This window comes from Pipistrellus hanaki, assembly GCF_964339955.1.
Source record: "Pipistrellus hanaki genome assembly, chromosome: X".
Classification (NCBI taxonomy): Eukaryota; Metazoa; Chordata; class Mammalia; order Chiroptera; family Vespertilionidae; genus Pipistrellus; species Pipistrellus hanaki.
Genome location: NC_140524.1, coordinates 70,917,676 through 70,945,631, shown reverse-complemented (window position 1 = coordinate 70,945,631; position 27,956 = coordinate 70,917,676). Strand labels below are relative to the sequence as shown.

Below are 27,956 nucleotides of genomic sequence, written 5' to 3'. Positions count from 1 at the left end.
CACCTACATCATAAAGCCAGAGATAGTTTGCTTAATAAAGAAGGATCACTCTCATCTGCCCAGCCCTAGCCAGCCTACTTCTTTAAGAACTTCCATAACATCCTTTGAATTGATAATTGCTTAAAATAATCATGCTGTAGCTTATCAGATGACTTTGCATGTTACCCCCTCTGCAGAAAATTACCTTTCCCTGTTTCCACTATGATTTATCCTTTATGTGTGTTCATGTGTGTCAAACTCAGATGTTTCCTCCTCCTGGAAGTCTTCCCTAATTCTTCCAAGTATTCATGTCCTATGTGCTGCTTTGGACATTCACTTATTTTGTATTTGTCACACTATGTTAGTTTTATTTACTCCTCTCCTTTTCTAGAATGTTAACTCTTTGAGGGCAGTGAATCTCTTATTCAACTCTAGGTCTTTAGTGTTTAGCATGGTGCCTGGCACATAGTAGTTGCTTAATAGATATTGGTTAAGTTGAATTAAATAACTTGTGGCATTATAGGGCCTTGTACTCTGTTGAAAGAATTTCAGTCATCAGTGATACAGGACATTTTTTTCTGAGCAGAAGGCAGGTGCAGGGAAGGAAGAAGAATGACCTAAAATCACCACCTTTAATGTGGGGCACTATTCCTTCATGTGGGCCATATGTAAGTTAGTCATATATTCATGTTTCTATAGACAGTCTCATGTAGACACATATTCTATCTCCATTATGGGCTGCAAGTAACCTCATAGTGCCAAGTATGGAGTTCTGCAGAGTAGAGATAGAAAGTATGAAATGCCCTCAAGTTGCTGAGAAACATATCTGAATACAGGTTGGGTTCACTTTTATGTGGCCACAAATTGAGGATGAAGATATGCCCAAATTTTCCCGAAAAGTGAGAATAAGAAATCATCTTTGTTCACCCCATCCTCGCTGCTTCCCTGGTACAAGATAGCACTCAACTGCCTCTGGTGGGAGCTGAAACTATCAGTGGCACGAGAAGCAGAGCTGCGTTTTAGGTTCTCACTACTGTTGTGGGGACCCCGCCCTCTGGAGACCACCCTTCTACTTGAGCACAAAACCCTGACCTATTCAGGTCACGGGGTTTCGGCTTATCACTGTAGGACCCTAGCGTGCAGGGCAGTGCCCACTGCTGATTGACACATGCCTAGTCTAAGACAATCTTTTGGGTTGAGGAGCAGCGATTGGCGCGTCCCGCCAGTAGTACCTCCCAGGACACTGAGTGGCGCATTCTGGGCCACAAACACCGCCCGGAAGTCTGAAGGAAGTCTCCGCAGCACAGGACTCCCAGCCTTCAGCGAGGCTGCTATTCAGGGTCGGCCCGGTGCCGGGCGACGTGCGCGCTTGTACGTGAGCACGTCGTGCGTGGGCGCGCGCGTGCGCGGTGCCGCAGTCTGTGGGTTGGCTGGTGATTTTGCAAGCGGGAGGGGCCCTGCGCGCTCCTGCCTCCGGCCTGTGTCCCCCACCCCCCTTCCGTCGTCCTGGTCTCTCCTTCAGAAAGATGTCGGACACTGCCGTAGCCGACACTCGGCGCCTTAACTCGAAGCCACAGGACCTGACCGATGCTTACGGGCCGCCAAGTAACTTCCTGGAGATCGACATCTTTAATCCGCAGACGGTGGGCGTGGGCCGCGCGCGCTTCACCACCTATGAGGTTCGCATGCGGGTGAGTCACGGGGTGAGGGAGACAGCTGAGGGGAGGACCGGCCTGCTGGGCGGGGAGGGCGGGGCGGGGGGAGACTGCCGCGGGGGCTCCTAACGGTGCCGAAGACCTTTGAAGGGGTCTTTGGCGGCTCGGGGCTGAAAAGACTCGGCTGTGATCCGAGGTTACAGAAAACCGGAGGGGATATCTGATCGGGGTGAGGGAAAACAAGTACCCCTGAGCAAGAAGTGAAGCATGTCAGACACGGTGGGGTGGATGGTGAAGCTTGAGTGAGCAATGTAAGGAAATAGGAATCGGGACCGTAGCCACAGAGGAGGGAGGGAAACGTGGAAGAGGGATGGGGGATAGAAAGCCAAGGTGAGATATCGCTGGGTCTCCTAACTAAATTAGGTTGTGGGAAGTTAGTCTGAAGAGGGAGGACAGGAAGGCCCGGCTTCTTCCTAATGAGGTCTTCCTGAGCTGATAAAGTTAAGCAAAGCTTGGATTAAAGGGAAGATAAGATTTCAGGAAAGACAGTGGGCTTGGTGGAGCAGGAATAATAAAGGGAGTCTCCTTGAGCCTGAGTGCTTCCCAGACTTGTGTAGAATTAGCTTCTGAAGGAGAAGTGTTTTCAGTTTAAGTTTTCTCAGGTACCACATGCTGTTTCTCAGTGTGAAACCTGGCCTTGCACTGGGATTAGTGGATTGTCAGTTGCTGCTCTCATGCTGTGCTTAACCTTTAGATTTGAAGTATACAGAATGTTCATTTCAATATTTATTGGCTTTCAATTGTTTGTTTTTGTGTGTGTATATGAATGGCCATTTGCCCTTTCTGTCCTAGATTAACCTTTGGATTCAGACCCTGGTCTGTAGTTACTTTAATTTATGACATTTCAGGACTGCCCCAGGAGTGGCTTCTTCCAGTGTACTTTATTCTCCAGTTCTTAGTCCACAATGCAAGGATGGAATGTGCAGGTAGAGTACATGGTTTGCAGGTTCTTTGCCAGTTGAAGTGGTTATAGGCAAAAGAGTTTGAGAATCCTTTTCTAATTCTCCTTATGTTTTCTTCTCAGACTAGAGGGCCAGAATATTCTCTGTGGACAGCATGCTGCTCAAACAGCATTTGAAGACCTAAAAGAGTGTATGTGTTTTCATTTTTGAATGAATGAATTGAAAGAGAGCATGTGCTCTCCTACCTGGCCATTGAAATCTGATTGAGAAATGATGATCTCCAAATTCCAAGTTTGATAAAGTTCAAACTGAAGAAAGAAAAATGAATATATATATATATATATGTATGTATATGTATGTGTATATATATATATATATATATATATATATATATATAGAGAGAGAGAGAGAGAGAGAGAGAGAGAGAGAGAGAGCGCGCGCTCATCTATACAAGAACTATTTGAAATCATCATTTTGGGGAAGAATGGAACTTAGATCCCTCAAAATATGGTAAAAGCTAGGAAGCCTGGGTATAACTTGTTCAGTGTAAGGCCTCTGCTATGGAATTTTGGATGAACCAGCTCTCTACCTCAGGCATTGTAACAACAGGGACTGTTCATCTAATGTAGTGGTTCTCAACCTTTCTAATGCCACTAGCCTTTAATATAGTTTCTCATGTTGTGGTGACCCCCAACCATAAAATTATTTTCCTTGCTACTTCATAAATGTAATTTTGCTACCAGTGGTCTTAGGCTCTACAGCAGCAGTTCTCAACCTGTGGGTCACGACAGACAGGTTGAGAACCACTAGCAGGGTTGCCTAAGACCATCGGGAAACACAGATATTTACATTACGATTCATAACAGCAAAATTACAGTTATGAAATAGCAACAAATATAATTTTATGGTTGGGAGTCACCACAACATGAGGAACTGTATTAAAGGGTCACGGCATTAGAAAGGTTGAGAATCACTGATCTAATGCCTATTATGTGCCCGGCACTGAATTAGGTTTTAGATTCCAAATCTTTACAAAAAACATTTTACACTTGGGAAACTGAGGAGGAATGCAGCTTAAGTAACTTGTCCAAGTATACATAGCTAATAAGTAACAGGGCTGGGATATGAACCCAGTTCTGCCTGACTCTAAAGCCCATCATACTCTTTCCACTACTTTGTAATTTCTTTGGCAATGCTTAGTCGCAAAACTTTAGTGTGCAGAGTTTTTCTACCAACTAAGCTTTTTATCATTCCTTTCCACAATGTCTAATTATATGGCGATAATAGGGTTGGTGGCAGTCCCTAGTTCTGTGGGTTTGAGTTAAGTTGTGTGTTTATGTATGTATAGCTATAAAGCAAGCATGTCAAACTCAAAGGCTAACACGAGCCAAATTAAGTTTATGTGGGCCACAAAACACACACAAAAGCTTTAAATTTCATAGAAACGTAGGTTTATTTCAGTAGAGACATGCTGAATGCAAAGGGCTAAAATAAACGAGTAATCATTAACATAAAATAATAGAATATTTTAATAAAATTAATATTTTTCTTTTAAAAAATATATTTTATTGATTTTTTTAGAGAGGAAGGGAGAGGAATAGAGAGCTAGAAACATCGATGAGAGAGAAACATCAATCAGCTGCCTCCTGCACACCTCCTACTGGGGATGTGCCCGCAACCAAGGTACATGCCCTTGACTGGAATGGAACCTGGGATCCTTGAGTCCACAGGCTCACGCTCTATCCACTGAGCCAAACCAGTTAGAACTAATATTTTTTCTTGAACATTAACTTACCAGACACTGCATAACTGCACAAATTAATAAGCGTAACGCAAATAAACTTATTTTTCTTGTTCTCTGAAAGTGGAATATCTCCTGTTGCACACACCAAATAATTCAGTACAAGACTAATGATGTGGCAATCGGCTGCTAAAATATTTGCTGCTAGTATTAGTGGAGAGAAATGGTGTGCCTGTGTGTAAGGCACTTAAGGGAAATGAATGCAACGTGATTATAGTAATGAGTCATTAGCAAATGATGTAGTTTGTTATTAATAATTATGTATAATAGGATATTGTAAAAATTAAGTTATAGATTTTTATTAAAATGTTTATTGCATACTGTTATATTGTTTGCACCACAAATATATTCATGTGGGCTGCGAGTTTGACATGCTTGCTATAGAGGCTTTTAATGTTTTGAACTCTGGGGGAAAAGTTGCTAAAATAATTTGGTTTTAAATTGCTATTTTAAATGATTGATCATGGTAGGCATTTTAGAGTGCATGAGATTCAGAGAGTAGGACTTTGGGAGTTAGGTATTGTGAATAGAAGAAGCAGATGGCACTGACTCTTTTTCTTTGTATAAAAGCTGTTCTCTTTCATTTTGCTTTGTAAAGAATTCTTTCCCTCCCATTCCCCCAAAGAAGTAAAGGGTTTGGAGAGGTGTCCTGGTGACTTGACATGATGTATATGGAGATTTTCAAATGTCATTTGTCCTGCAGACTTGAACTTTTCATCTTCTCTCCTATCCATTGACTGTGTTGATCAGAGCTGAAGGACTCTATAACCTATACTACACAATCCTGTCATGATTTGTAGGTTGGAGCTGGGAGACTATCCTATATAATAAAAACCTAATATGCAAATTCTCCTGGTGGGCGGTCATTCGACCGGAAGTTTCATCGGGAGTTCAACCACTCACTGTGATATGCGCTGACCATCAGGGGGCAGAGTGGAACGTGGCGGGCGTCAGCCACGTGGCGCTGGCAGCAGGAGGCAATGGAGGCGCTGCCGGCCCCAATGGGCCCTGACGAGAGCGGGATGGTGGAGCAGGTGAGCGGGCGGTGCCAGGGCAAGGTGGGTGCAAGCGGTTGGGGAGGCGGGGGGCTGAGCCGCTGCCTGACTCCCAGGTGCTGAGGGAGCTAGGCAGGGGGCCCCCCCAGCCCCAATCACCCAGCAGGTGGGATGGTGGAGCAGGTGAGGGGGTGGTGGCAGGCCAAGGCAGGGTGCAGGCAGGACTGCGGGGCTGTGAGGCTGGGGGTGCAAGCTGGGGCCTGATATCTGCAGGTCACCCTGAGGGACCCCACCCACACATGAATTTATGCACCGGGCCTCTAGTTCTAGAAAATAGCCCTTTCCTTAGACAGCTAGGTGCTGAGTTGAAAGGCCATTATTGTCATCATCCTGTGGTGGGTAGGGAAAGAATAGGATTTTTGTGAGTCAAAGGAGGAAGTTTACAGAATGGTAGTGGGTGGTTTGGTTGTCTGGGAAGAATCTACTCAGCTTTTTTTTTTTTGGTCCTTTTTAAAAAATATATTTTTATTGATTTTAGAGAGGAAGGGAGAGGTAGAGAGAGTAGAAACATCAATGATGAGAATCATTGATCAGCTGCCTCCTGCACGACCCCCATTGGGTATCAAACTGTGACTTCCTGGTTCATAGGTCCATGCTCAACCACTGAGCAACACTGGCCAAGCTAGCTTTCTTTTCTTGCAGGATTATTTCACCCCCTCCAGTTTTATTGAGATATAATTGACATTGTATAAACTTAACTTTTATAATGTGATGATTTGATACACATATTTTTTCTTGCAGGATTTTGAGAATGTTTTCTATAATGATTTATCTTGAATAGTTAACATAGGCACATAGTACAAAAATGAAAAGATATAAAAAAGATATGCTATAAAAATTAAGCCTTCTTCTGCCCTCCAGAGGTTCTTCTTTCTAAAGAGACTACTGTTTCCAGTTTTTTATTTATTCTTCTAAAGGACAGTTTAGATAATAAAATACTACTTTATATGTATCCACTCTACTTTAACTCATTGACATTCATTCCTTGGGTAAATTTGCAGCTAATGTATATTGGCCAGTTATTTGGCTTTTGATGACATATCTAGATCTGGATCCTGAAAAGGTAATTTCCAGGTTTGAGGATTACAAAGCATAATGTAGTGAGGACTTTATGAAGCTCTAGCATAGCTCCAAGATGCTCTATTCCTGACCTGAGGCAGTTGTGGAGAAATATAAATTAGTTCCTTTTCTTTCCATCTGCTGATCTGAATTGGCTTGTAGGAAATATAGTCAGCATTAATACAAGTGGTTGGCCATTTCCATTTGGAACTTCTAGACAAGAGTTAGAATCAGGGCTTTTTGTTTGTTGAGAATCCGTGTTGCCATTAGAATCAGAAAAATTCTCAATGATTAAGATGTGGGAATAAGCTGATTTATATTAGGGAGTAAGCTATGCTTAGCTAATTTAATGTAATTGCTATTTCTGCTGCACTGTCTAGACGAGGAGAGGGTAAACATATATAGGGCCTCTATTAATCAATTGAATACTTATTGAATACTTTGTATAGCTGTATTTAAGGGGATGCAGAAGTAATCATGGCTTTTGATTTCAGTGAAATTATAGGTAGGTAGCAAGGTGAGCATCCTATATAATAAAGAGGTACTGTGCAAATTGTCCATCACTCCAACACACAAGATGCTGCCCCCATGTGGATACAAGATGGCTGCCACAAGATGGCCACCAAAAGATGGCCAGCAAGAGAGGGCAGTTGGGGGTGATCAGGCCTGCAGGGGAGGGCAGTTAGGGGTGACTGGGCCTGCAGGTGAGAGCAGTTGGGGAAAACCAGGCCAACAGGGGAGGGCAGTTGGGGGAGACCAAGCCAGCAGGGGAGGGCAGTTAGGGGTGACCAGGCCTGCAGGGGAGGGCAGTTAGGGGCAATCGGGCCGGCAGGAGAGCAGTTAGTTGTCAATCAGGTTGGCAGGGGTGTGGTTAGGGGATGATCAGGCTGGCAGGCAGAAGCGGTTAGGGGCAATCAGGCAGGTAGGCAGATGAGTAGTTGGGAGCCAGTAGTCCTGGATTGTGGGAGGTATGTCCGACTGCCTGTTTATGTGGGATTGGGCCTAGATGGACAGTTGGACATCTCTTGAGGGGTCCCAGATTGGAGAGGGTGTAGGCTGGGCTGAGGGACACTCCTCCCCCATGCACGAAATTCGTGCACCGGGCCTCTAGTGATACATAAAATTATAGTACTTAATACTAAAGTATAATTGTCAAAAATGATTAAAAAATAAAGCACTAGTATAATTGTCATAGGAATTCATAGGAAAATGAAGGCCAAAAAAATTAAGCTGATATTGACAGTAAAGATTTTCCAGATAAAGTGGACTTGAGCTGGAATTTGTAGAATGGAGAAGATTTGGACAGGAAAATCAGAGGAAGGCATACCTTTCAGCTGCTTATCTCATGTTCCTTACAGGGAACTTAAATTCATTTTTCAATTGAAAATGTAATACATGCACATGATAAATTTAAATTGTACAATGAAAAATGTGACCCACCGAATTTAATTGTCTAATTTTATTATTCAAAGTCACTCACTGTTAGCACTATCTTTTCATAAGTATTTTTATTCATAATTATAAATATACACATATGTACAAATCCCTTATTTTATTTATTTTTTTAAATTCCTCACAGAAGGACTTTTTTCCATTGCTTTTTACAGAGAAAGTGGAAGGGACGGAGGGAGGCGGGGGAGAGAGAAATATCGATGTGACTGGGTATTGAACCTGCAAGGTATGTGGATTGATTGGGAATGGAACTAGAGACCCTTTGGTGCATGGGCCGATGTTCTAACCACTGAACCCACTGGCCAGGACTATTTTTTTTTTAATTTATTGGGGTGACATTGATTAATAAACTTACATGTTTCAGGTGAACATTTCTATGATACAGGATCTGTATATTGCATTGTATGCCTACCACCCAAAGTCTTCCGTCACCATATATTTGGTTTTTCTAACTTTTTACTAACCTCTCCCTCATGCTTTTCCCTCTGGTAATCACCATACTGTTGTCTGTGCCCATGAGTTTGTTTTACATCCCACATATGAGTGAAATCATATGGTTGTTTATTAGCTTTTTCTGACTGACTTACTCTGCTTACTAGCATAATATTTTCAAGGTCTATCCATGCTGTCCCAAATGGCAGTATTTTATGAACACTTAGGTTGTTTCCCTGTCTTGCAATGAACATAGGCGTGTGTATATCTTTGTCAATAAATAAAAACTACCAAGTTTTTTGTTTTTTTTTTGTAGATAATCAGAAGAGGGATCGCTGGGTCTTATGTTAACTGTATTTTTAAGTTTTGAGGAACTGTCATACTGTTTTCCATAATGGTTATAGCAGTTTACATTCCAACCAGAAGTGAATGAGAGTTCCTCTTTCTTCACAACCTCTCCAACATTGTTATTACTAGTCTTGTTGACAGGTGAGAGGTATTATCTCATTGTAATTTTGATTTGCATTTCCCTAGTAGCTAGTGAAGTTGAGCATCTTTTCATAATCTGTTAGCCATTTGTATGTCTTCTTTGAAGAAGTGTCTGTTCAAGTCCTTTGCCCATTATTTTTTAATTGGATTGTTTGTTTGGTGTTGAGTTGTTCTTTATATATTTTGGACTAGAGGTCCGGTGCATGAAATTCGTGCACTGGGGCGGGGGGGTTGTCCCTCAACCCAGCCTGCCCCCTCTCACAGTCTGGGAGCCCTCATGGGATGTCCTACTGATGACGTAGGCATGTGGGGAGCAGGCCCAAGCCTTAGTTTGGCCTTCCTCTGTGGGAGGTGACCGGCGGGCCAATCAGGATGGCGTGAGCAGCAAGTGGCTGGCCCTACCCCCAATTGCACCATGGCCACTGGTGGCCTCCCTCTGTGGGAGGCAACCCTAGCAGCCCTATCTGGGGATGGTGCTGGGTTGTCCTGCCACGAATCACCCCGCTGCTGCTGCCACCTGTCGCCTCCCTTTGCAAGAGGCGACCAGGTGGGCAATTGGGATGGTGCCAGTCCCCATCATCCTGCTACCGCTGGTTGCCGTCTCCTCCACCCCATCGCCGTCCCCTCCCTCTGCCTACTGGCATGCGCCTTTGTTGGCCTGGTGACACCTGCTCGCTGGCCCTGCTTGCCACTGACCGCTTGTTCTGTTCGGTTGATTTGCATATTACACTTTTATTATATAGGATTGTTTTCTTGGAGGGAGATTTATCCACCAAAATGAGCTCTAGAAGGAGTGTTTTTTAAGGTGTGGTCCTACATTTTAACAGGCAACCCAGATGAGTGTTATGCATTGTATTATTTGAAAGGATCTCTTTTGAAGTGTGACACTTCAGTAAAGAGACATTGGCTTATTAAAATTATGCCTCTGGCATGACCACATTCAGTATCTGATTTTTTAAAATATATTTTATTGATTTTTTACAGAGAGGAAGGGAGAGGGATAGAAAGTTAGAAACATCAATGAGAGAAACATTGATCAGCTGCCTCTTGCACATCACCCACTGGGGAAGTGCCCGCAACCAAGGTACATGCCCTTGACCGGAATCAAACCTGGGACCCTTCAGTCCGGTTTGGTTCAATGGATAGGTTGACGTTCTATCCATTGAACCAAACCGGTTTTGGCCAGTATCTGATTTTTATTGTTAAAAATTGAGCACCTAAAATCTCTTTATTAATCTATATAGGCTCATAATGATTCCACATCTTGAAAGTCCCCATACTCACAGAGCACTGAGTGACTTCAATAAGTATTTTTAAGGGATCTTGCAGGAAAGCTAATTTAGGTGATAGGAATGTGTAGTAGATAGATAATATACTAAATTAGAAAAGATGGCACATTAGTCTTACATGGTGATGGCTGAAGACAGAAAAACAAATGTTGCAGCAAAGAAAGAGCACTAAGTCTGTCTTCTTTTTCTTTCTTTTTTTTTTTTTTTAGGCACAGTAACACTTTTATTTATCTTTATTTTTTTTTCATTTTTTATACAAGTATTATATGTGTACATATATTACCATTGCCCCCTGCACCCCACTCCCATACATGCCTTCACCCCCCAGTGTTTTGTGTCCATTAGTTATGCTTATATGCATGCATACAAGTCCTTCGGTTGATCTCTTATCTCCCCCCACTCCTTAACCTTCCTGCTGTAATTTGACAGTCTGTTTGATGCTTTACTGTCTCTGTATCTATCTTTTTATTCATCAGTTTATTAAGTCTGTCTTTTGTCCTAATTGTTTGGCTATTGCTGAACTAAGAAAGCTCCCTTACACTGTTCCTTTTCCTTGATACCTCTCCCAACTATTAGAATCACCCATTCAACGAAGTTGCCCAAACTGGAAAACCTGGGCTAATACCATTTGCTTTGTTTGCTTTCATCCCTGTGCAATCATCCAAATAGTTCATAAATATGTCTCTGATCCACTGCCTCTGTCTAGTCCTAGTCCTAGTCCTAGACACCAGTCTCTCTTTTTCTTGGGCATAAAAACACTGTAGCTGTCTAAATTGATCCTACCTACAGCCACCAGAGTGGTTCACTTAAAATGAAAGCAAGACCTGGATGCTCCCATGCTTGACATTCTTCACTTTTCCTCCATCTGTTGAATAAAATCTAAGCTCTCTGCTATGGTATATAAGACCCTCAGTGGTCTGTCCTCTGCTTACTTCTCAGGCTGCTGTGGACCCAGGCCTGACTGCTGCCCCAGGCCCCCATGTCCCTGCCTATGTCCACTCCGGGGCTGCCCGAGCCGGTGCGGCAGCTCAGGCAGGCCCCCCTGTCTCTGTCTCCGTCTCCGCTCCAGGCCTCACCTGCATGCACAGCCTCTTCCTGACCGGTCATGACTGGTGCAGTGTCCCAGGCTAATTTGCATATTGCCTCTTTATATGCATAGATATTTACCCCTTGTTGGAGCTCTGTTGTTTGCAAATATCATCTCCCATTCAGTTAACTTTTTTGTTTTGTTGGTGGTTTCTTTTGCTGTGCAGAAGCTTTTTTTTTTTTTTTTTTTTTTTTTAATATGTTGTCATTCTTTTTTTTTTTTTTTTTTAATATATTTTATTGATTTTTTACAGAGAGGAAGGGAGAGAGATAGAGAGCTAGAAATGTCAATGAGAGAGAAACATCGACCAGCTGCCTCCTGCATACCCCCTACCAGGGATGTGCTCGCAACCAACGTACATGCCCTTGACCGGAATCGAACCTGGGACCCTTCAGTCCGCAGACCGACGCTCTACCACTGAGCCAAACCGGTTTCGGCATTGCTGTGCAGAAGCTTTTTAGTTTGATATTGACCTTTACTTCTCTTGCCTTTGGGGTCAAATTTGTAAAATTTTCTCTAAGAGTTTAATACCTATTTTTTCTTTTATGTAATTTATTGTTTCAGATCTTCTATTTAGTTCTTTGATCCATTTTGAATTAATTTTTATACAAATCCCTTTTAAAACACAAATAGAGGTAAGTTACCGTATTTTTCGGACCATAAGACGCACCGGACCATAAGATGCACCAGTTTTTAGAGAAGGGAAATGAAGAAAAAAAGATTCTGAAACAAATAGTGTCCTAAAATATTTTATGTGCATTAAAACCCAACATCACAGTCATAAACACATGTAATCAACTCTCTAAACTAGTAAACAGCAGTATTTAGAACCATTTTAGAGCTGGGCAAGCACACAGAGACCACACAGAGCCGGGCAAGTAAAAAAACTTTTTTTTTACAGTATATGTGTAGGCTATATTTGGACCATAAGACGCAGGGACTTTTTCCCCCCACTTCTGGGGGAAAAAAAGTGCGTCTTATGGTCCGAAAAATACGGTATATATATACTGTTCTGTACCTTGATTTTTTAAAAATATATTTTTGTTGATTTCATGGAGGAAGGAAGAGAGGGATAGAAACATCAATGATGAGAATCATTGATCAGCTGCCTCCTGTATGCCCCCCACTGGGGACCGAGCCTGCAAACTGGGCATATGCCCTGACCAGGAATTAAACCATGACCTCCTGGTTCATAGGTCGATGTTCCACCATGGAGCCACGCCAGCTGCGCTGTACCTTGATTTTAATGTTTAATATCTCTCCATACTGGCACAATATTTCACACTTTTTAAATTGTTGTTAATGCTCATCCAAAGATTTTTTTCCCCATTGATTTTTTTTTAGAGAGAATGGAAGGAAGGGGGAGAGACACACAAAGAGAAACATCGATGTGAGAGAGACACATCGACTGGTTGCCTCCCGTACACACCCCAGGAGGTTGGGAATCAAGCCTACAACCAAGATACATGCCCTTGACTGGAATGGAACCTGTAACCCTTCATTCCATCTGAAGGCTGACGCTATAATCCTTGAGTCAAAGCGGCGAGGGATTTCACATTCTTTTCATTGTTGTATAGTATTCCACTGTATAGGCATACCTTATTTATTTAATCATTACATGATGTCCTCATGTCATCACAAGATGGCTGCCAGAAGATGGCTGCCCTCATGTCACAAGATGGCCACCACAAGATGGCCAGCAGGGGAGGGCAGTTGTGGGTGATTCGGCTGACAGGGGAGGGCAGTTGGGTGCTACCAGCCTACAGGGGAGGGAAGTTAAAGGTGACCAGGCCGGCAGGGGAGGGCAATTGGGAGCAACCAGGCCAGCAGGGCTGGGCAGTTGGGGGCAATCGGGCCAGCAGGGGAGGGCAATTGGGGATGATCAGGCTGGCAGGGGAGCAGTTAGGCAGGCAGGCAGACAGGCAGACAGACAAGCAGTTAGGAGCCAGCAGTCCCAGATTGTGAGAGGGATGTTTAACTGCCGGTTTAGGCCCGTAGGGATTGGGCCTAAATCGGCAGTTGGAAATCCCCTGAGGGGTCCCAGATTGAAGAGTGTACAGAATGGGCTGAGGGCCAACCGTCTCCTCCCCTGTGCACAAATTTTGTGCACCAGGCCTCTAGTCTATGTAATAAAAGCCTGAGTGACTATTACGGGGAACAACTGGAATGACCATTCACTGTGATGTGAATTGACCACCAGGGGATAGATGTTCAATGCAGGAGCTGCCCCTGGTGGTCAGTGCATTCCCACAGGGGGAGTGCCGCTCAGCCAGAAGCCGGGCTCACGGCTGGTGAGCACAGCGGCGTTGGCAGGAGCCTCTCCCAAGAGGGCACAAGCTGGGCTGAGGAGATCCCCCTCTACCCTCCAGTGCATGAATTTCATACACTGGGCCTCTAGTCTATAATAATAAAAGCGTAATATGATAATTAGACCAGATGTCCTTCTGGATGACCTTCCGGATGAAGCCGGGGCTGTGATGAAAGCCTGTGTCCTGAGTTCCTGCCAGTGGCTAGAGGGAAGCCTGGGTCCCAGGTGCCAGGGGGAAGCCGGTGCTGGCAGCCAGGAGAAGGGAGGCCTATTGTTGCAAGAATTTTGTGCATCAGGCCTCTAGTTTACATATAACTTCAAGTCTCTTGGAAAAATTCTAAGCTGCAAGGGACTTTTAATCACCAACTGTGACAAGCCTGGATGTGGTAAGGATTGATATTCATTTGGTGCTGTTTTGAAAGGGTTATAGGAGCATGGTCCATAGGAGTTACTTCTTCATTAGGACCGGTACATCTGGCTCTGACATGTGGCCACCACAAGCTGTACATTACTAATCATCTCTCTTGTTTCATTCTTCCTTCCCTGTAGACAAACCTACCTATCTTCAAGCTGAAGGAGTCCTGTGTACGGCGGCGCTACAGTGACTTTGAATGGCTAAAAAATGAGCTGGAACGAGATAGTAAGGTATGGCCCCATTCCCTGTGTGGCACCCTTGGAGGACAAGATCTCTATAGGCTGATAAGGGCTTAAGATCAGAGTCTATAAAATCTTGAAGTCAATGGAGAGGGTGAACACACTCTAGCTACCAAGTCCCAATAATTTGGATCTGGGTGATAATCTGTGAAACTTGAAAGTGGTAATTTCAGGACAAATCTTAAAAAGAAAGAATTACTTCACTTAGTGGCTAGTAAAGTCATAAAATTAACTCCTATAGATGCAAAAAATTGAAAGTATATTGGCAGGAAAGGCCTAGCTAGATTCTTAGATGATAGTGGATTGTTAAAGAAAGTGAGGAGTATTTGGAGTTTATTTCTTTTCTTTTGAGATGATAAACCTGTCCTCCCACACAAACAGTTTAATTTTTTGTTTATTTGTTAATCCTTACCCAAGGATATTTTTCCATTGGTTTTTTTTTTTTTTTTTTTTTTTTTTTTTTACAGAGAGTAGAAGGGAGGGAGAGAGACAAAGAGAGAGAAACATCAATGTGAGAGAGACATATTGATTGGTTGCCTCTTGCACATGCCCTGATGAGGGCCGGGGATTGAGCCGATAGCCTAGGTATGTGCCCTTGACCATAATTGAACCCAGGACCCTTCAGTCTGCAGGCTGACTTTCTATGCACTGAACCAAACCGGCTAGGGATGGATTAATTTTTGACGTGAGCCATCTGACTGTTCTTATGATCAGTTCTGGCAAGTTGCTGGCTGTGGGATAGGATGGACCCTCTGCCTTAGGAAATGTGGTATACAGTGCATTGCCATCCCATTCCCTCTCTGAGTTCTCCCATGTGGCTGATATCTTGCGTCTGCCCGCAGATTGTAGTACCACCACTGCCTGGGAAAGCCTTAAAGCGGCAGCTCCCTTTTCGAGGAGATGAAGGGATCTTTGAGGAATCCTTCATTGAAGAAAGGAGGCAGGGCCTCGAACAATTTATTAACAAGTAAGCCAAGTTCCTGGGGGATCCTCTAGCTACTTTTTCCATCTTGGTCTTTCTGTGTGTTTAGTCTATCTCTTCTTTTGTAATGGGTAATATGATGTAGTGCTTATTGTGTGGTGGGGTGACAGTAAAACTCCATTCATTTGAGCAGAATTCTGATCCTGTACCTCATGGTCTGAGAAAGCACTGCATGTTAATGTGTGTAGGGATTTTCCCCTACCTTACCCTTCTATCTCTCTTCCTCTCTACAGCACTAGAGTTGAAGTGCTGTCCTGTTGCTGTCTGCTGCTTGCTTGAACCTCAGTGCTGACCTTGTCTTTCCTCCCCTGTCCACACCCATCTCAAATACTACTGATAACCATCTTGATCTCGTTATAGAATTGCGGGGCACCCACTGGCTCAGAACGAACGCTGCCTACACATGTTCCTGCAGGAGGAGGCAATTGACAGGAATTACGTCCCTGGGAAGGTGCGCCAGTAGGAGCCCCTTTCACCACTTGCCCTCTACTTTCCTGCTGAAATGACATTGGTTTTTACACTAAGCCTCTCTATCTTTCTTTGATCTGAAGTTGGCTGCCCATCCCCTGGCCTGATAGACTGTCTGGCATTGTGTTCCTTGGTCCCTCGCTACACCATGGGCACTCTGCTAGAACCTCTTCTCTGAGGAGAGGTGGGAAACCACAGGCAGATGCCCTTTGCTTGGGGTTGGGGGTGGGTGGGAGGATTGGACTGGAAGGCAATTTCTTGGGCATTTCCCCACGCCAGAAGGCTAATCTCGGGGGCAGGGGTCTTGTGCTGGAGAGGCATTTGGCTACATACTGATGCTGCAAGCCCAGGGGATTTTTCTTACTCTTAGGTTTAACCAGAAATGATGAGCGGGGAAAACCCTGCTTTTCCTACATGCATGAATTTTTTGTTTTTTGGGAAGGTGGTAGAGATCCAAAAGCTGTCCTTTTTTTCTTCAGGCCTGCTCCCAGTCTCCCCCCCCCCCCCCCCCCCCCGGTTTCTTTTGTTACTTTCTCTCCCCCTTGTTGCTTTTCATGGCAGTAATCCTCCTAGAATTTAAGCAGTTAGTTGTGTGGAGCAAGGTATGTGGATTTTCTGGGCTCATTGTCATGGCTGCTTCAGAGTTAGAAGAAAGCCATAGAGCAGTAGGGGAGCCCCTGTTGGTTAGCCCCTCTTTTGTGGTTCCCCACTCTGGCTACCTGTTCTTGCCAATTGGCAGGCGAGTCATTATGGGCCAGCAGTCCCCCTTCCCACGCCCCGCTACTTTATGGGTTAAGCTTTGCAGTTTTGGTGGCTTGAGAGGTGGGGGCAACTCACCACTATCAGGTAACTCCCTGAAGGTAGGAGTGGATCATTTTCTAGGTATTTTCTGGTGGTAAGGAAGAGCATCACCACTCTCTTCCTTCCATTCCCTCCTCCATCCCCATCTCATTTAGTGCTGCCATAAGGCAGAAGCACATGAACAAATCACTCATTCTCTGACTTCTCCTAAGCACTTTGAGCTGTTGAATGAGGCTCAGGGAACGAGTTGTTGCTGCCCTCCACAGCTTGGTCACAGGGTTATTGAACTGCCTGCACTTACTTTTCCATAGAACTCCAAAGTTCTTCCCAGAAGTTGAGCTAGGGATAGCAGTTGGGTATGAATTTCCCAAATCTGAGATTCCGACACACCATTTTGAGACTGCAACTTTCCTGGTCTTCTATCCAGGAGGTAGTGGTTTGTTTTCTGAGGCTTGTATCTATCCCAAGGGGTAGGATGGGAGCAAGTTAACTCTGGTGTCAGGTCAAAAGTGGAGGCTCTTTGCTTAGACTCCCTATCATGGAAGGATTGGAATTCTTACAGTCTTGGGGAAAGAATTACAGAATCTGACAAGATTATAATCAGAGAGATTAGGATTGGATTTTGACTTGGGGTTTGGAGTCCATCTAAATGTAGAAGTTCCCTGTGATAGATCAGCTCTAAGCTGCTGAGCCTATGCCAGGGCTGTGCAGCCCCTACCTAGAGGCTCTGCTCCCTTTCCCACCTCTCCATTATTGGTGTTGTTGCTGCCTTTTGATTTATATCCTCTGTTATTGATTTTAAAAAAAAGATTCCTTCTTTCATCGTGCACAAGTGCTGAGAGCCTGAGGCCCCATTTCTGCTGTGTATATATCCTAACTCGGGGCTTTTATTCAGCAAACTGTTCATTCTTCTGTCAATGTCATATTCAACTCTGTTCATATTAAACCACTGTGAAGCAAACCTCTGTTGTCTAATTTTTTTTAATTGTCTAGGATATTTTTGAGTATTATGCAGAAATCATACAACATGGTGAATTTCCTGAGGTAATAAGTTTTTCATTTACATTAACAAAAAAAGCGGAATTCTAGCTGCCCATAGTGGTATTTACCGATCCTTGTAGTTAGCAGTTGACTTTGTCACAGAGGTAATGAATGCATGTTTGCAGGAAGTAGCCATAAGGCTCAGTACCTATGATTTGCATCAGATTTAGGAGAGTTGATTCTAAGCTTGCGGGTATGTGCTAATTTGGGCAGAATATATTGTGTGTGTGTGTGTGTGTGTGTGTGTGTGTGTGTGTGTGTATGTATGTTCATATGCTATATGTTACATAAACACATGTGTATTTCTTTGTTTAAAATAAATCCTTATTCAGATTATTACAATTGTTCCTCTTTTTACCCCCCATAGCTCCCCTCCACCTGGTTCCCACCCCACCCTCTGCCTTTACCTCCCCACTGTCCTCATCCATAGGTGAACGATTTTTGTCCAGTCTCTTCCCGCACCCCCTACACCCCTTTCCACCTGAGATTTGTCAGTCTGTTCCCTTTCTATGCCCCTGATTCTATTATAGTCATCAGTTTATTCTGTTCATCAGATATTTTATTCACTTGATTTTTAGATTCACTTGATAGATATGTATTTGTTCATAATTTTTATCTTTACCTCTTTCTTCTTCCTTTTCTAAAAGAATACCTTTCAGCATTTCATATAATACTGGTTTGGTGGTGATGAACTCCTTTAGCTTTTTTTTTTTTTTTTTTTTTTTTTTTTTTTTTTTAACTGTGAAGCTCTTTATTTGACCTTCCATTATGAATGATAGCTTTGCTGGGTAATCTTGGTTGTAGGTTCTTGCTATTTATCTCTTTGAATGTCTTGCCACTCCCTTCTGGCCTGCATAGTTTCTGTTGAGAAATCAGCTGACAATCGTATGGGTGCTCCATTGTAGGTAACTAACTGTTTTCCTCTTGCTGCTTTTAATATTCTCTCTTTGTCTTTTGCTCTTAGCATTTTAATTATGATGTGTCTTGGTGTGGTCCTCTTTGGAATCCTTTTGTTTGGGGTTCTGTGCACTTCCTGGGCCTGTAATTTTATTTCTTTCACCAGGTGGGGGAAGTTTTCAGTCACTATTTTTTCAAATAGGTTTTCAGTATCTTGCTCTCTTCTTCTGATACCCCCATAATTCTGATGTTGGTACGCTTAAAGTTGTCCTAGAGGCTTCTTACACTATCTTCAACTTTTTAAATTCTTTTTTCTTTTTGCTTTCCTGGTTGAGTGTTTTTTGCTTCTTTATATTTCAAATTTTTGACTTGATTCTTGTGTTCCTCTAGTCTGCTGTTGGGTATTTGTATAATATTTTTTATTACAGTCAGTGTATGTTTAATTTCTAGTTGGTCCATATATATGTATGTATGTGTGTGTATATATATATATATATATATATATATATATATGTATATGTATATATTTGAGGCTCTAGCTAAATTTATTGGCCTTTTCTAGGAAATTCTTGCACAACCTTAAACCTGGTTTTGAATTCTATATTTGTTTTTCATTTGTTTTTTGTTTTTCTCCATTTCTTTTGTTTGTGATCTGTTTCCCTGAGTGGTAGGGTAGCTTTGTGTGCTAGGTTTCCTGTATGGCCCAGTGGGTTGGCCTCCCCATTTACCTGAGGTGGACACACTTGGTGCACCCCTTTGTGGACAGTGTGTACAGCCTTGTAGTTAAGTCTTGATTATTGTTGGTATTACTAGGAGGAATTGACCTCCAGTCGTATTGGCTGTGAGTATCAGCTGTGTCTACACTGGGAGACCTTCTGTGCTGGAGACAGCCTTATAGGACCTGTGTTGCAAAATTGCAAAAGTCTCTGTGCTCAGCTTGGATGGGGCAGAGTCTCAGGACTGAGCAGACAGCCTTGGCTTCCCATCAGCCCTGCCCTTGCACGCAGGCCTCCAGACCTCTGCCTTCCTTGGCTCTTCTGAGTTTCCCCCTGTCAGTCCAGATTCCCCGCTTAAAAGCATGGGTACCCAGGGGCTTGCCCAGATACGGGGTTCAGAACTGGGCTTCAGTGCCATCAGGAGCTTCTGACTCCTTTCTGCTAGGGAAAGCCTGCGGCAACCTCTGCAGTCAGTCTTCTCTGTGCGCACTCATGCATGCGGACCTCCAGACCCCTGCCCACCGCAGCTCCGCCGAATCTCCCGAGTATCCGTGTGCCTTTCTCTCTACCTGACAGTTCGGACTCCTCCCATATGAGCCTGGGTCCACAGAGTTTTGCCCAGAACTGGGGATCAGTGCAGTTGGAACTGGGGTTCAATGCAGTCGGGGGGTTCCTTCCCTCCCTCCCACCGACAGAGAGAGCCAGTTAGGCACTCAGCCGTCCTTCTTCTCTACACGTGTGTCTCTGTACCTCAGCCCTTTGCAGCTCTTCTGATTTTCCGTGAACTTTTCTCTTTCCTTCTAGTTGTAGAATTTCCACTCAGCCAGCTTTCCTGTGGTTCTGAATGATGTCCATTTTGTCTTTTAGTTGTAGTTTTGAAATTGTTCTGCGAGGCAGCAGTTTAGGTGCTTACCTATGCTGCCATTTTGATTTCTCCCCATAGTATTTTTTAACAATCCTTTGTATTTCTATGGAGTCTGTTTTATTTCACCTCTTTCATTTCTGATTTTGCTTATTTGCATTCTTTCTCTTTGCTTCTTGGTAAGCCTGGTGAAAGATTCCTCAATCTTGTTCATCCTTTCAAAGAATCAGCTCTTGGTTTCATTGATCTTTTGTATTATTATTATTATTTTTTGTCTCTTTGTCATTTGTTTCTGCTCTGATCTTTATTATTTCCTTCCTCTGCTCATTGTGGGCTTTTCTTGTTGCTCTCTTTCTAATTCTTTGAGTTGTAGAGTTAGATGATTTATTACCATTTTTTCTTGTTTTTTGAGGTAGGCCTGTAGAGCTATAAACTTCCCTCTTAGGACTGCTTTCACTGTGTCCCATAGCATTTGCATTGTTGTGTTTTTATTGTCATTAGTCTCCAGGATGTTTTTAATTTATTCTTTGTTATCTTTGGTAACCCAATCATTGTTTAATAGTATGATATTCAGCTTCCAAGTGTTTGAATTTTTGGGGTTGTTTTTAAAAAAAATCTATTTTATTGATTTTGTAGAGAGAAAGGGAGAGAGTTAGAGAGTTAGAAACATCGATGAGAGAGAGTCATCGATCAGCTGCCTCTTGCACACCCCCCACTGGGGATATGCCCACAACCAAGGTACATGCCCCTGACCGGAATCGAACCCGGGACCCTTCAGTCCCCAAGCCGACGCTCTATCCATTGAGCCAAACCGGTTTTGGCTGGGGTTGTTTTTATTATAGTTTATTTCTTTTTTTTTTTTTCTTTTTTTTAATAAATTTTTATTGTTCATATTATTACAAGTGTTCCTTTCCCCCCACTTCCCACCCCACCCTCTGCCCTTTCCTCACTCCCCATTGTCCTCATCCATAGGTGCACAGTTTATGTTCAGTCTCTTCCCACATTCCCCTCTCCCCTTTTCCCCAAGAATCATCAGTTCACTCCCCTTCCATACCTCTGATTCTATTATATTCAACAGTTAATATTGTTCATCAGATTTTTTTTTTTTTAATTTCCTTGGTTTTTAGATTCACTTGTTGATAGTTACATATTTGTTGTTCATAATTTTTATCTTTATTTACTTTCTCTTCTGAAAGAACCCCCTTCAGCAATTCATATAATTCTGGTTTGGTGGTGATGAACTCCTTTAGCTTTTTTTTATTAGTGAAGCTCTTTATCTGACCTTCGATTCTGAGTGATAGCTTTGCTGGGTAGAGTATTTTTGGCTGTAGGTTCTTGCTATTCATCACCTTGAATATTTCTTGCCATTCCCGTCTGGCCTGCATGGTTTCTGTTGAGAAATCAGCTGACAATCGTATAGCTGCTCCTTTATAGGTAACCACCTGCTTAGCTCTTGCTGCTTTTAATATTCTCTCTTTGTCCTTTGCTCTTGGAATCTTAATTATGATTTGTCTTGGTGTGGTCCTCTTTGGATTCCTCTTATTTGGAGTTCTGTGTGCTTCCTGGACTTGTAAGTCCAATTCTTTCCCCAGGTGGGGGAAGTTTTCTGTCACTATTTCTTTCAGTATGTTTTCGATATCTTGCTCTCTCTCATCTTCTGGGACCCCCATGATTCTGATGTTGGATCGTTTGAAGTTGTCCCAGAGGTTTCTTACATTATCTTCAATTTTCTGGATTCTCTTGCCTTCTAGCTTCTGCAGAGGAGTGTCTTCTGGCTCTTTATGTTCCAAATCTTTGACTTGATTCTTGCGATCTTCTATTCTGTTTTTAGGACTCTGTAGAATATTTTTTATTTCAGACAATGTATTCTTTATTTCTTGTTGATCCCTTAGCATTTCTTGTTGATCCCTTTTCATATCCTCATAGGTCTCATTTATTTTATCGGCCTTTTCTAGGAGTCTCTTGAAAAACCCTATAAGTGTGGATTTGAACTCTATATCCAGTCGCTTTTTGTCCTCCATTTCTTTCGTTTGTGATCTATTTGGTTTAGGCATTTTCGCAGGCAGCTTTTCTGTTGGGGCGGAGTTTCAGGGTGGAGCCTACAGCCTTGGCTTCCGTCAGCCCCGCCCTATGCGACTCCTGAGACTCAGGGTCCTTCAGTACTTGTTGCAAGCGCCTCTGAGAGAAAGGTGCCCTCGATTTTCGCCTGCTACCAAACAGTGTAAGCTCTCCCGCAATGGGTCCGAAACTGGGGTTCAGTTCAGTTGGAAGTGGAGTTGGAGGTGGCGTTCAGAGCAGTCTGGAGCCTGTCTCCTTCCCGCCAGGGCAGCCCTACGGCACAGCCGGCCGGCCCTTCTCTGCGCGCTGTGTGTGCGCCTCTGGGACCTCCTTTCGCCGCCTTACAGCCCAGCTCCCTCTGGATGAGCCTGGGTCCCCGGGGTCTGGCCTAGAACGGGGGTTCAGAGCAGTTGGGGGCCCAGCACAGTCCGAGTGTTTATCTCCTTCCCGTTAGGGAACGCCAGCCAGGCACTCGGCCTCCCTCCTCTCCGGCTCCGTACTCTCCGCGCGCGCCGCGTGTCTCCGTACCTTGGGCTTTTACAGCTCCTCCGCACTTCCTTCTGGTTTTCTCCTTGCTTCTCGTTGTAGAATTTCCAGTCAGTTGACTTTCCTGTAGTTCTGGGTAATGTCCATTTTATATTTTAGTTGTATTTTATTGAAATTGTTGCGTGCGGCTGCGGCTAGGTGCCTACCCGAGCAGCCATCTTGGATTCTCCTATTATAGTTTATTTCTAATATACCACTGTGGTCTGAGAAAATGCTTGATATGATGTCAGTCTTTTTTAATTTGGGGAGACTTTGCTTGTGACCCAATATGTGGACTATTTTCAAATATGTTCCATGTTGACTTGAGAAGAACGTATATTCCATTGCTTTGGGGTGAAATGCTCTGAAGATGTCAGTTAGGTCCATCTGATCTAGTGAGTCATTTAGAATTGCTATTTCTTTGCTGATTTTTTTGTCTAAAGGATTTATCCAGTGATGTCAGTGATGTATTAAAATCCCCTGCTATGATTGTATTATTGTCGATCTCTCCCTTGATATCTTCCAGGGTTTTTTTTTTTTTTTTTTTTTTTTTTTTAATGTATTTGGGTGCTCCTGCGTTGGGTGCATATATGTTTAACAGGGTTATATGCTCTTGTTGTATCGATCCATTCATTATTATGAAGTGGCTTTCCTTTTTCTCTTCTTAAGGCCTTTACTTTGAGGTCTATTTTGTCAGATACAAGTACTGCTACCCCAGTTTTTTTTTTCCATTTCTATTTGCCTGAAAGATGTGTTTCCATCCCTTCACTTTCAGTCTGTGTGAGTCCCTTTTTCTGAGGTGGTCTTTTGTAGACAGCATATAATGAGTCATCTTTTTTTATCCATTCAGCAACTCGATGTCTTTTGATTGGAGCATTTAGTGCATTTACATTTAAAGTTATTATTGAAAGGTACTTGTTTGTTGCAATTTTTCTGTGTGTGTCTATTTTCCTTCTTCCCTTTCTATTTCTTCTTTTTACACCATTCCCTTTAGCATTTCTTGCATTGCTGGCTTATTAGCGATAAACTCCCTTAGCCTTTTTTTTTTTTTTTTGGTCTGTGAAGTTCCTTATTTCCCCTTCAATTTTGAATGATAGTCTTGATGTATAGAGTATTCTTGGATTCAGTCCCTTGCTTTGCATCACTTTGTAAATGTCCTTCCATTGTTTTCTGGCCTGATGTGTTTCTGTTGAGAAATCATTTGATAATCTAATGGGAGCTCCCTTGTGTGTAACTTTCTGTCTCTCTCTTACAGTCTTTGAGATTCTCTCTTTGTCCTGAATATTTGTCATTCACACCCAATTATGATGTGTCTTGATGTGGGTCTTTTTGGATTCATCCTGTTTGGGACTCTCTGTGCTTGTGTGACTTTTTTCTTCCCCAAATCAGGGAAGTTCTTTGAGATTATTCCTTCAAATAGGTCTTCTAACCCTTGTTCCTCTTCTTGTTGTTCTGGGAGCCCTATTATTTGTATGTTACTTTGTTTCATGTTGTCCCACAGCTCCCTTAGGCTCTCCTCCTGTTTTTTTTAAAAATTTTTCTCCAATTGCAATTCAGTTTGGCTGTGTTTTGGTTCCCTGTCTTCTAATTTGCTAATTCGGTCCTCTGCTTCTCCTAGTCCACTGTTGAAACCTTCCATGGTGTTTTTTATTGCAGCTATATCAGTCTTCATTTCTTCTTGATTCTTATATAAGTTGTTGATTTTTTTCATCCATTTTTTAAAATTTAATTTATTTAAAAATTTTTTTTAATTGTTTGAAGGATTACAAATAGTAGTACATATGTCTCTTTTTCCCCTGCTGGTCTTTAGATGGGGGCTGGCTGAGTGATGCTGCTGTTCCTGATTGGGCGGGCTTCTCATGATGCTGCTGCTCCTTGGACAGGGGCAGGTTGCTTGCAGGGATGTTTCTCCTCAAACAGGTGCGGGTTGCTCATGGAGTTGCTTCTCCTCGGGGGGGACGGGCTGCTTGCACTGCTGCTGCTCCTCGGTTGGGAGTGAGCTACACGTGCTGTTGCTGCTCCTTGGATGGGTGGGCCACTCACCCAGCTCCTCATCGGACAGGTGTAGGCTGCATGTGGGTGCTGCTCCTCGGACCAGTGCGGACTGCACAGGGCTGCTGCTCCTCATACGTGGGCTGTCTGCTTGTGTGGTTGCTGCTCCTTGGATGGGGGCAGGCTGCTCATGTGGCTGCTGCTCATAAAGGGGCGGGCTGCTCACACAGCTGTTGCTCCTCAGATAGCGGCATGTGGCTCACACTGCTGCTGCTCCTTGGATGGGGGCATGTGGCTTGTGCAGCTGCTGCTCCTCGGAAGAGGGCTGTCTCACACTGTATATTCTCCTTGGACAGGGGCGGGCTGCTTACACAGCTGCTGCTCCTTGAAAGGTGGCTGGGTGCTCGTGCGCTGCTCGCGCGGCTGTTACTCCTTGTATAGGGGCAGGTTGCTTGCATAGTTGCTGCTCTTCACACAGGTGCAGAGTGTGGGCTGTGCACAGCTGCTGCTCCTCGGACAGGGGACGGCTGCATGGGGCTGCCACTCCTCAGTCATGGGCGGGCTCCTCGAGTGGCTGCTGCTCCTCAGATGGGGTTAGCTGCTCGTGTGGTTTCTCCTCAGATGGGGGAACTGGCCGCTCCCACAGCTGCTGATCCTTAGATAGGGGCAGGCCGCATGAAGCTGCTGCTCTTAGGCCTGGGGCGTGTTGCTTGCAGGGCTGCTGCTCCTTGTATAGGACCTGGCTGCTCACGTGTCTGCTGTTCACGTGGCTGCAGTGCCCTGGGCTAAAGCGTTGGGTCGGTCAGAGGGGAGCGTGCTTCAGAACTCACAGGAGCCTGCGTCCAGGGTGGCTGGGCCCCATTGACCGTGGGATCACAGCCTAGGTAGCAGGTCTCTGGCAGGGGTGGCTGTAGAGTCCCAGGTGTTATCTAAGGGCAATCTGGATGGAGTTGAAGCTGGGCATCCAGTTACAGCAGCTCTCCCCTTCAAAAAGGCTAGGCCCCTAAGGACAAGCTGGCCTTTTGGTACTGTTTGCATTGGTAGCAGAAGCTGCCTAGGTTGGCGAGCCCGATTAGCTTGCCCCTGAAGGTCCTGTGGGATCTAACTGTGACACACACACACACACACACACACACACACACACACACCACCTGACCACACACTCCTCTTTTATTCCCTCACTCACTCATGCTCTCGCCCTCACTGCCGCATTCTTCCTGCCTCTGTAGTTGAGTCTGGGCTGCTATTGACCCTTTTGGGGATGGAGTTTCCTCTCCAGGTGTCTGGTTGTATGGGTTGCTTTCAAGCCCCTTGTCCAGACAGGATCAAATTCACCTCAACAAGACAACACAAACGGAACTAAGCACAAATGTACTTATGACACCAATAACCCCAACATAAGTGACCACCTGAGAAAAGAGAGTTAGGGGAGAGAAAAGAGAGCACAAATGATATTGAAGAGAGAGAAAAAGGTAAGAGATAAAGGCATGCTGAAACCGGTTTGGCTCAATGGATAGAGCATTGGCTTGGGGACTGAAAGGTCCCGGGTTCGATTCCGGTCAAGGGCATGTACCTTGGTTGCGGGCATATCCCCAGTAGGGGGTGTGCAAAAGGCAGCTGATCGATGACACCCTCTCATCGATGTTTCTAATTCTCTATCTCTCTCCCTTCTTCTCTGTACAAAATCAATAAAATATGTTAAAAAAAAAAGGTAAGAGATAAAGGCAAAGGAAGAAAAAGGATTATATATATGGGGGTAAGATACCACAGAACCAATAGATAAACCAAAAGCAAACAAACACCAAACATCCAGCAAACAGGGTTGAGGCAGAATCTGTAGAGGCTGAGCTTATATACTGAAAATAAGGTTAATAATTGGATGAATATGGGGAGGATCTCAATTTAGTATTGAATTAGAAAGGCAATAAGTGGATAAGAAGAAATAGAACGAGAAGAAAATAAATTTACAAAAAAAATTGATTTCAAAAATGGTATAAAAAATTAAAAATAGCAAATAAAAATAAAATATAGTGATGTAAAAATAATGAGAAAAGAAATAGAAAATAAAGCAGCAAACAAAAACATGAAAAACCAAGAAAAAAAAATAAAGGGAAAGTAAAATAAAAATAAATAAATAGAAGCGAAAAAAGTGAAGTTTCTTTCCTGGGCTGGCTTATGATCCCAGTCGTCTGTGTTGTACTGTTTCTCAGTTTCTCATTGCTGGGGCTGTAGATTTCTTTTTAGGCCAGTTCCTGTGACCTCTCAGGGAGTATTTGGATTCCTTTGTGTCATTCAGGGTGGGATCTGGGTGTGGCTGTATTGGTTGCCTGGAGACTGGAGGGACTATCTAGAAGAAAATGGGATCCAGGTTCAGGTATGACTCAGCACCAGATTCACTACCACCTCTCCTGGACCGCCTACTCTCCTCAGATTCCACAAGTCCACACCTTCTCCCGCACCTCAGCCACAGGTAAGTGTCTGTATCCGAAAGGACCTATGAACTAGGTTCAGTGAAGAAAGGCACAGGCCCCAGAGCGGGGAAGGTCTGCGTCTCCACTAGCTCCTCTCTCTTGCCAGCACTGAGAGGTCCGGCCAGCCCTTCAAGGCTACCTCAGGCCAGATCCAAAATCCAAAGTCCAAAATCCCCTACCTCCCACAGTTACTTGGACCCTTTTTTCACAGTCAGATGCTTTGCCTGTCCTCAGGGAACGTAGCTTGACGCTGTGTGGTTTCTCCCTGACCCTCTGGGCCCAGAGGTCCAGCAGACTCTCCTACCCAGATCATTGATTTTATCTTTATCCAGGGGACCTCTGCCCTTTCCAGCTGCAAACTGTCTCACCAGCTGCGTCTTCTTCGCCACTTCAGGCTGAATTCTATTCGTTTCAGTCACTCACTCTATTTGCTCTGGGACAAGGCTCAGGACATGTCTGCCTATTCTGTCGCCATTTTGTCTCTAACTTCTGGTGAAAATTTTAAATGAAATAGTCACCTCATACATATAAGGCATTCTTCTTTAAAAAAAAATTATATATATTATTGGTTTTTCACAGAGAGGAAGAGAGAGGGATAGAAACATTGATGAGAGAATCATGGATCAGCTGCCTCTTGCACACCCCCTACTGGGGATGTGCCCGCAACCAAGGTACATGCCCTTGACTGGAATCGAACCTGGGACCTTTCAGTCCGCAGACCGACGCTCTATCCACTGAGCCAAACTGGTTTCGGCTGCATTCTTCTTTTTAAAAAATATATTTTTATTGATTTTAGAGAGGAAGGGAGAGGGAGAAAGAGATAGAAACATCAGTGATGAGAGAGAATCGTTGATCAGCTACATCCTGCATGCCCCCTAATGGGGATTGGGCCCACAACCCAGGCATGTGCCCTTGACTGGA

General features: G+C 43.9%; 1 protein-coding gene and 1 long non-coding RNA gene across 3 annotated transcripts; both read left to right on the top strand.

Moving 5' to 3' along the window:
- The first annotated feature begins 1,318 nt into the window (after nt 1–1,318).
- SNX12 (sorting nexin 12) lies at nt 1,319–17,434 on the top strand. Its single transcript, XM_084869774.1, has 4 exons — nt 1,319–1,670; nt 14,118–14,213; nt 15,065–15,189; nt 15,565–17,434. The coding sequence occupies exons 1-4, from the start codon at nt 1,506–1,508 to the stop codon at nt 15,665–15,667; spliced, it is 489 nt and encodes a 162-aa protein (XP_084725900.1). The 5' UTR covers nt 1,319–1,505; the 3' UTR covers nt 15,668–17,434.
- On the top strand, nt 1,760–7,945 carry LOC311614714. 2 transcript variants are annotated; one of them, XR_014793697.1, is made up of 4 exons: nt 1,760–1,945; nt 2,543–2,620; nt 2,719–2,786; nt 5,198–7,945. It is a non-coding gene; the product is annotated as an uncharacterized lncRNA (long non-coding RNA). The 2 variants fall into 2 exon arrangements; XR_014793698.1 differs by having other exon boundaries at nt 1,760–2,620.
- Nucleotides 17,435–27,956: the final 10,522 nt, after the last annotated feature.

Coding starts and splice junctions, on each gene's coding strand:
- SNX12 (XM_084869774.1), top strand. CDS start 1,506: ATGTCGGACACTGCCGTAGCCGACACTCGGCGCCTTAACTCGAAGCCA. Junction 1,671..14,117: donor CCTATGAGGTTCGCATGCGG/GTGAGTCACGGG, acceptor CCTTCCCTGTAG/ACAAACCTACCTATCTTCAA. Junction 15,190..15,564: donor CTCGAACAATTTATTAACAA/GTAAGCCAAGTT, acceptor ATCTCGTTATAG/AATTGCGGGGCACCCACTGG.